General features: G+C 51.7%; 1 protein-coding gene across 1 annotated transcript; it reads right to left on the reverse strand.

Moving 5' to 3' along the window:
• Positions 1–4,895: 4,895 nt before the first annotated feature.
• Chac1 (ChaC glutathione specific gamma-glutamylcyclotransferase 1) lies at positions 4,896–8,709 on the reverse strand. Its single transcript, XM_038331111.2, has 3 exons — positions 8,342–8,709; positions 7,394–7,429; positions 4,896–6,040 (listed from the first exon to the last, which is right to left on the reverse strand). The coding sequence occupies exons 1-3, from the start codon at positions 8,570–8,572 to the stop codon at positions 5,639–5,641; spliced, it is 669 nt and encodes a 222-aa protein (XP_038187039.1). The 5' UTR covers positions 8,573–8,709; the 3' UTR covers positions 4,896–5,638.
• Positions 8,710–8,917: the final 208 nt, after the last annotated feature.

The following is an 8,917-nucleotide window of genomic DNA, read 5'->3' on the forward strand; positions in this document are numbered from 1 at the left end:
TCTCATCTACAACAAAAACCTTCTTCCAGGCAGTGGTGGCGCACGCCTTTAATCTGAGCACTTGGGAGGCAGAGGCAGGTGGATCTCAGTGAGTTCAAGATCACCCTGGTCTACAGAGAGTTCCAGGACAGCCAGGAATGTTACGCAGAGAAACCCTGTCTCGATAAACCAAAAAAAGAAGCTAAACAAAACCCTTTCCTTTAACCATACCCACCGTGGGGCAATCATGTTGTCCCAGAACCAGGCAGTTTTGCCCAGTCCCCAAGCATGAGGATGGGCTGTTTGTCCCCCAACAGGGAGGTCCAGGGCCCTGTGGACTGCTGCAGACTCATTAGCCACACTGTAATGGCCGTCTGGAGTGGGCACGGTGGTTTAGGAGAGCCCTGTGTTGTAATTAAAAAACAAAACAAAAACACAAAAAACGCCGGGCGGTGGTGGCGCACGCCTTTAATCCCAGCACTCGGGAGGCAGAGGCAGGCGGATCTCTGTGAGTTCGAGGCCAGCCTGGTCTACAAGAGCTAGTTCCAGGACAGGCTCTAGAAACTACAGGGAAACCCTGTCTCGAAAAACCAAAAAAAAAAAAAAAAAAAAAAAAAAAAAAAAAAAAAAAAAAAAAAAACACAAAAAACGCAGCAAAGAGAAGTGGCACCATGCAACATGGCTCACACAGGAGTTATTGGAAGAGGAGAGAGAAGGGGCAGAGGGGTGGGGGGCAGGTAGACTGGTCATTGGGGACAAGAGGAGGGAGAGAGAGAGAGAGAGAGAGAGAGAGAGAGAGAGAGAGAGAGAGAGAGAGGGAGGGAGGGAGGGAGGGAGGGAGGGAGGGAGGGAGGGAGGGAGGGAGGGAGGGAGGGAGGGAGGGAGGGAGGGAGGGAGGGAGGGAGGTGGGCAAAGCCCATCTTTTAAAGGGGAAACACAGCGAATGTGCACAGGAGGTGGCTCTTAGTGACTACAGCTGAGGAAGGATCCTGTGAGGACCCCAAGGGCAGGCCAGTACAGACGCCTGAATAAGAACACTCTGAAATGGTAAGGTCGGCACCCCGTCTTCCCACGTGCTCAAGTCTCTTCCAGCTGAGGAAAAAAAAACAAAAGGAATTTGTGGTCAAGGCCGGATGTGGCGGCGCACACTTTCAATCACTCAGGAGGCAGAGGCAGGTGGATCTTGGGGAGTTCCAGGCCAGTCAGAGCTCCTTAGTGAGACCTGTCTATAAAGGGGGAAGGGGCCGGAGCGATGGCACTGGCTTCTTCCAGAGGACTAGGGTTCGATTCCCAGTTCATAAAGAGCTGTAACCCCAACTCTAGGGCATCTGGCATCCTCCTTTAGTCTCTACATGCATGTGACGCACAGATACGAGGCAGAGTGCCCACACACAAAAGACAATCTTGTCTTGTTTTGTTTTAAGTCAGGGTTTCTCTGTGTAGCCCTTGGCTGGCTGTCCTGGAACTCTCTCTATATACCAGGCTGGTTTCAAACTCAGAGATCCGCCTGTCTTTGCCTCCTGATACTGGGATTAAAGGCATGCAACACCACACCTGGCTAATATTTTTTAATAAAATAATTTTTAATAAAAAAATTTCAGAGTATGAACCAGAAGTCTCAGGGGGTCCTCAAAGCTTCTTAGGAAATTTATGAAGCATTTTTTTTCCATTTCAACGGGGATATAATGGAGTTCTCCACATGCTACATACGATGAGAATTTGTGACAGAGTGGACACAGAGACAGGTCAGAAGGTTGTGCTGTCAGGCGTCAAAACACAACGATGTCACTCTTGTTCCTAAATTGATTTTGAAAATACAGTTTTCTTCTCCCCAACTTCCTCCTTCTTTCTCCTCTTCTGATGTGTGTGTGTGTGGGGGGGTTACAGGTTTGCTGTTTTTATTTACTTACTTTTGATGCTAGAGTATGGTATCATAGTCTTAGACACCTAATCATATGTTGGGAAAGAAAATAAAGGTGTACATCACCATCAAAAACCAAAAGCAAAGACACCTTTCAGAATTTAGTTCCTTTGGTCTGCTATGTGAGTTGCGCGGACTGAACTCAGGTCGCCAGGTTCAGTGATACTACTATGCCGTCTCTCCAGGCTTCTTGTTCTTATTTTATTTTGACTGTGTTTTAAAGTTCTCAGTTTCTATTTCTTCTTTAAATTTTTTATAATTGTGGAAAGGGAGTGTGTGTGTGTGTTTGTGCGAATGCGCGCACGAGCACATATAGGGAGATCAGAGGACACTTCCATCCAGTCGGTTCTCAACTCTTACATTTACATGGGTTCCAGGGACCCAACTTGAAACATCAGTAATCCTGTAAATGCTTTTACCCGCTGAGCCATCTTGCCGTCCTCAACATCTATTTCTAGTATCCATATCCACTTTTTTGTTAGTTTTGCTTTGTTTTGTTTTTCGACAAACAAAACAGTATTTCTCTACGTAGCCTTGGCTGTCCTGGAGCTCGCTCTGCAGATCAGGCTGGCCTTGAACTCACAGAGGTCCTCCTGCCTCTGCCTCCTGAGTTCTGGGATTAAAGGCGTGCGCCACCACCGCCCAGTGCTCTATATCCACCTTTGTGGTACCCAACAAAATTTTGTTTAAAAGGGGGCCTGAGACTCGGATGCCTCCCACAGCCTCAGTTACTGTCTGCGTCGCTCTCCTTGCAGCTGCCAGAGTTCCTGAGATGTCTGGGACCCCTATACACCCTCACCAATGCTCCATTCCTGAGCTTCCTCCCACCGAGGCCCCTGGAACCCCAGTGTAGAGGGGAGACTTTGAGAGGAAATGGAGTCTGCATTTAATCGGCTTTCTCTTCTTGTCTTCAGTCTTTTTCTCGGCTTCCTCCAACCTAGCACCAAAGCTCTGGTCTCACCCCTGCTCTCAGATCCACTCGTCCATGTGGCTGCCTTGGCTCACGCCACTTTTACTTCCAGCCAGCAGCACTCCCTGCGATCTGACCAGCCAGTCAGTGTTTCTTACCCGCATCCCTTTCCTGCTCACGCTCTGCCAGGGCCCTCCGCTGACTCAGGAGGCATGCACAGCCACAGCCTGGCACAATTCACCTCTCTGGCCAGCCTCTGGGCTGCCACCTGTCTGGCCCCATGCTCCCTCTGTGTGCTAGCCCCATCTGACCTTATCTTCCCCTCAGGCACACAGTGTTCCCTGAATCGCTATCCCCAGAGGTCTGTTTTCGAGCTCCCTCACCCAGTCAAGCTTCCCTGACTGTCCACTGACTTGTTTAGGGACCTGTTTAAGTAGTCACATATCATGTAGAATTGTCATTACCAGTTCTAGACTCCCAATTCCTTGAGGGGGACTCCTTTAAGCTGCATCCCCAACATGTCTAGAACTGTGTGACACGTGGCTTGAAGAACAAGGGCTTTAGCATAAGTAGTAAATGGTAAACCGCAGCCTCCATCACTCTGGAGTCTGAGGCAGGGCGGTTGCAAGTTCAAGGCCTGCCTGACCTACATTGTGAGTTCAAGACCAGCTTGGACAGCTTACTAAGATCCTGTTTCGAAGCAAAAGATAAAGGGGCCTGAGGATGTGGTTCAGTGTAGAGTACTTGTCTAGTATATATATACAAGGGCCTGGGTTCACTTTCCAGTACCCCAAGAAAAAGAATGGTGGTCCATGTGAGCTGACATGCAGCCTTCTCCATCCTTTCTTGCTGCCTTCTAATCCAGGGCAAGTAAAACTGGATCCTGTTTGCCCCAGGGGGCCCAGGGCATGGATGCCAAGAGCTCGCTGACACCAACTGCCTCCTGTAGTGTTGTCCTGACCAGGTTCCCAGAAGAACCTGGCTATAGTCCCATCAATGGCCAAGACACGAAGCCATCAAAACATAGGCACGCAACTCAGTATGGCATTCTTCCCAGGCATTCTGGTCAGAGATGACCCTGCTGGGGACACCCAGACCAGTCAGGGCACTGGCCACAAAAGCAGTAGCAACACACTGCCCACCTGTCCCCATCCACCATTTATAGATAGCATCCCCTAAAGAGATAGTTTAGAGCCAGGTGGTGGTGGTGGTGCATGCATTTAGTCCCAGCACCTGAGAAGCAGAGGCAGTTGGATCTCTGTGAGTTCCAGGCCAGCCTGGCATACAAATCAAGTTTCAGAACAGCTGGGGCTACACAGAGAAACCCTGTCTTGGAAAAGGAGGGGCGGAGAGAGAGAGAGAGAGAGAGAGAGAGAGAGAGAGAGAGAGAGAGAGAGAGAGAGCATTTAGAGGACTGAGCATTTTCCTCCCTGGCACTGGGCAGTGAGGGGAGAGGCTAGATTGGATTCAGACTTTCTTGCGGCAAAGGCCACTCAGCTAGGAGTGGCTCTAGGGGACACACACTCCTGGTCAGGCTGGGAACTGCAACCTGTCCCAGGAGCCAGGGGATGAGAAGGGACATACAGAGGGTAAACAAGGAGTGGAGAAAAGACCACTGTGCTGAGTCTTGACAAGTCAGATCAGAAGGGCCAGCCAACACTGCGTCCCCAGAAGACTAGGCATAAAGGATCAGTTCCAGGCCACGGCAGCCTTCTCTAGGCATTGCTAAGAAGCTGTCATCCTCATACCCCAGTCCAGGTGCCCCTTCAATAAGCAGCCATGATCTGGAGTGGCTTTCAGAAAGAGACAGTGGCTGGCCCTAAAGATGAAGAAAAGTCTAGTGTGAGCACCAAGCAAACCAGCCTCCTTGGGACAGCTGGGAAGGATGGAGCACAGGGTCCCAGGGCAGAGGCAAGCTTGCTGCTCACAGGCTGGCAGGCAGAGCTCTAACATCTGTATACACAAGCCCTGGAAGCGGTGGCACCTGCCCTCCCTGCCCAGGTGCCGGGAGACAGCAGAGGAGTGAGCCTTTTCCCTCCCCACGATCACTCAACCAAGCCCCACACAAAGACAGAACACATTCTGGCAAAGGTAATTAAAGATTGTTTATGGATAATAGTGTAGGACAGACTGAGAAGGGACGAGGACCTCTAGTGATGTTTCCCAGGAATAGACCAACCGGTCTACCAATGATCCAGACAGACAAGCAGACAGACAGAAGGACAGGGGAATGAAACTGAATGGGGAAAGAGGCCCAGTCGGAGCAGCTGTGTCTGTGCGTAGGTTCCAGCACTATCCCGGTTCCCAGGCGGTGAAGAGGGATGCTGGACCTTGGTCCTTGAAGGGCTCCCACTCCTCCTTCTCTGCTGCCCCTCATCCGGCAGACTGGGAACATGGGGAGGTGACATTTCCAGGGCTGGGGAGAGTTAGTCTGAGTGAACAGAAAATCAAGGCTCTTGGAGGCTCCCTGGGGATGTGGAGGAGGCCTGGGTGGTATGGAATTAGCAGCAGCAACAGGGGGATTCTGGTCAGGCACCAGAGGACTAGGGCAGAGCCACCGCACAGCAGGGCCCACGTCCAGGGCAGGCCCCCCACCTGCCCTGCCCACCACACCAACATGGTGCAATAAATAAAAGATTCAAGTACTAAGTCAGCGTCAATCCAGAAGAGTCAGAAGCTAGCAGACAGGCAGGGGCCAGAAGACACAAAGTCCCCAGTCACCCGCCCTGCCTTCTCATATTTCTCTAGCTCCATCCAGTCTGTCTCAAGTGCTACATGTTGATGTTCACCAGTGACCACGGGGACACTCCCTGCAGGGACTCGGCGTCTCAAACCAGTGCCAGAGCCTGCTCGGTGAGGTAAGAGCAGGGCAACATTGTTCCTACGGCGTCCACAATGGCTTCCAGGTGCTCATCCTGTGCCTGAGGCCCACAGAGCTGCATGAAGTCTGCCAAACGCAGTAAGTACTCAAGGTTGTGGCCAGAGAAGCCTCGGCAGGCAAGGATCTGTGTGGCAATGACCTCTTCTGGAGCAGGACCCAGGTAGCCAGGGTTCTGTGGAGTGGCCACATAGGCCAGGGCTGTGAGGGGTTGGTCAGGGGTGTCTTGAGGATAGAAGGTGACTTCCTTAGTGTCGTAGCCTCCAAGCACCGCTTCCCTCACGTTCAGGTACTGAAGGGCCTCCTTCACCTGCTCCCCTCGAACCTCGTATGCCACACCCCAAGTGCAGCCCTAGGAGAAAGCAGAGACGCTCCCAGTCAGTCACACTGTCCATTGCTGGTCCCTCCTTCGCTCCAGAATGTTACCCCAGACACGCTCCACACTGGGCTCTATAAATGAGATGGGGGAATGGGGAGATGGCTCAAGGGGTGGGGTGTTTGCTACCATGCCTGATGACCTGACAACCTAAATTCAGTCCGGGGACATACAAGGTGAAATGAAAGGAGTTACTTCCACGGGTGACCTAACCAGGTGCATACGAGCACACATGCAGATAAACAGTTTTTAAAATTATGTGTATGAGTATTTTGCCTGCATGTAGGTTTGTGAGCCATATGTGTACCTGGTGACCTCAGAGGCCAGAAGAAGCCAGATTCCCTGGAACTGGAGTTACAGATTGTGAGCAACCGTGTAGGTGCCGCGAACCAAATCCAGGCCCTTTGGAAAAGCAGGAAGTGCTTCTAACTACTGAGCCACTTCTCCATGAAATTAAAAAAATAAAGTGGTTGGCTGGCAGCTGAGGAACCCAGAAGCAGTACCCTCCCTCGATGTTTTTTTTTTGGGGGGGGACAAAGTCTCATATAGGCTGGCTTTGTACCCACTATGTAGCCAAAAGTAACTGTGAACTCACAGATAACCACCTGCCTCTGCTTCCTGGGTGCTGGGATTATAGGCAAGAGCCTCCATGCCTGGCTATTTCGCCTCTCTCTCTCTCTCTCTCTCTCTCTCTCTCTGATTTATTGACTTATTTTATGAATATGAGTGCTCTATCTGCATGTAAAACTTGATGCGAGGGGAGGACATCAGATCCCACCATAGATGGTTGTGAGCCACCATGTGGTTGCTGGGAATTGAACTCTGAACCTCTAGAAGAGCAGCCAGGGCTCTTAATTGCTGAGCCATCTCTCCAGCCCCCTATTTCACCTTTCTTAAGGGTTGACATAAGTGGCCTTGCCCCAGACGACCAGCAGGCCTATGTGTATCACTCACCCCAGGAGCTAATGAACTGAGTAGATATTCTGCAGTCTCTCACCACTCCGCGCCTAAATTCAGGCCTGCAGATTTTTGCAGGTGGCAGAGGGAGTTGAGACAGGGTTTTTCTATGTAACAACTCTGGTTGTCCTGGAACCCACTTTGTAGACCAGGCTGGCTTTGAACTCACTGAGATCCTCCTGCCTCTGCCTCCCAAGTGCTGGGATTAAAGGCATACACCACTACCGCCCAGCTCAGGCCTGCATCTTAATAAGATCCTCAGGTGATTCTCCAAGAAGCATCGAGTTAGGCTACACTTCCACTAACCCACGAGTGACCCTCTGCACCCTTGCATATTGGATCCCAGGACTCCCCTCTTGACTGCTCACTTACCTCACGATCTTCAAGGAGGGTCACCACTCGGCCGGGCTAGAAAGGAAAGCAGAATTTTGAAAAAAGACAAATTAGGTATTAGCACTTCCAAAAAGAGCTGTGGATGTACCTTAGTGGCGGGGTGTTTGCCTATCATGCACAAGCCTCAGGCCCAGTCTCCAGCAGTGCACACACACACACACACACACACACACACACACCTGAGCTTTAATCCTGTTGTGACTTGAGCCTGTGATCTGCTCCAGAGCCTCAAGAGGGAGGGGGTTTGCCATAAGTTTGAAGCTACATAGCAAGAAGTAGGCAAGAAAGAGAAGGAGGAAGAGGAAGACGAGGAGGAAAATGAGAAGAACAGTAGGAAGCAGAGGAAATAATTACATTTGTCAACAGCCAAAAGTGCTGGCCCAAGAAAACCAGCCTACAATTCACAATCCCAGAGAACCTAGGCGACAATGAGGACCCTAAGAGAGACATACATAGATCTAATCTACATGGGAAGTAGAAAAAGACAAGATCTCCTGAGTAAATTAGGAGCATGGGAACTTTGGGAGAGGGTTGAAGGAGAGGGGAGAGGCAGAGAGAGGAGCAGAGAAAAATGTAGAGCTCAATAAAAATCAATAATAATAATAATAATAATAATAATAATAATAAACTGCCGGCTCAAACCCCGAACCTCAGAGGGCGCCATTCATCCAGTGACAAGGACAGGAAGTGATGGGCAGATGCAGAAGAAACAAACAGCGGGTGGCCGGACTGGTAATCAACCCAAGAATCCACAGGTGCAAACGCCAAGCTCACACACAAACACCCCAGGCACACAAATTTAAACCACAAACCAGGCTTACACATCTCCTTCAGTTAGCCCAAAGTCCCTGACATTACAGGACATGGGCGCCCACTCTCCTGCCGACCCCACCTCACTCCTCTAGTCACAGCAGAATGGATGCTCACCATCTTGTCACTGCCCCTATGGAAGGTGTCTCCCTGCCAGAACCGGCGGCTGTAGCCACGTACAAAGCCCACGCGGCTGTCGCTGTAGGCAAAATCCGGCTTCCACACTAGGGAGCCGTACCCGAAAATCCACAGGGCTTGGGAGTCGCCATCCTCCCAGGAAGGCTGCGCGGATGGTGCAGGCGACAGTGAAGGAGGCGGGGTGCTCTGGGCTGCGGACTCCTGCTTCATGGTGCCGGGCGCAGGGACGGGCCCAGGCGGCCTCCGGGGCTGGTCTCCGGCACGGGCACGGAAAGACCGACGGACGCGTACACCTGGCCTGGCACCGATCGGACGCTCCAGCTGAGTGGTACCCCCAGAGGCGCTCTTTAAACCCTTCGGCCGGGAGGGCCCTCCAGCTGCCTCCAGCTGTCTCGGTGATTGGGGCGGGGCAAATCCCCCCCTGGCCAATCACGTTTGGCTTTTGCTTCTCGGTTAACCGCGCCGCCCTCCAAGTGGGTACCAGAGCAGCCCGCCCCCGGCCCTGAGAGCGTGCTGATTGGTTCGGCTCCTCCGTCCGTGGCAGACCTGGCTGGA

This window comes from Arvicola amphibius, chromosome 5 (assembly GCF_903992535.2).
Source record: "Arvicola amphibius chromosome 5, mArvAmp1.2, whole genome shotgun sequence".
NCBI classification, from domain to species: domain Eukaryota; kingdom Metazoa; phylum Chordata; class Mammalia; order Rodentia; family Cricetidae; genus Arvicola; species Arvicola amphibius.

Coding starts and splice junctions, on each gene's coding strand:
- Chac1 (XM_038331111.2), bottom strand. CDS start 8,572: ATGAAGCAGGAGTCCGCAGCCCAGAGCACCCCGCCTCCTTCACTGTCG. Junction 7,430..8,341: donor ATAGGGGCAGTGACAAGATG/GTGAGCATCCAT, acceptor TTTCCTTTCTAG/CCCGGCCGAGTGGTGACCCT. Junction 6,041..7,393: donor CCCTCCTTGAAGATCGTGAG/GTAAGTGAGCAG, acceptor GCTTTCTCCTAG/GGCTGCACTTGGGGTGTGGC.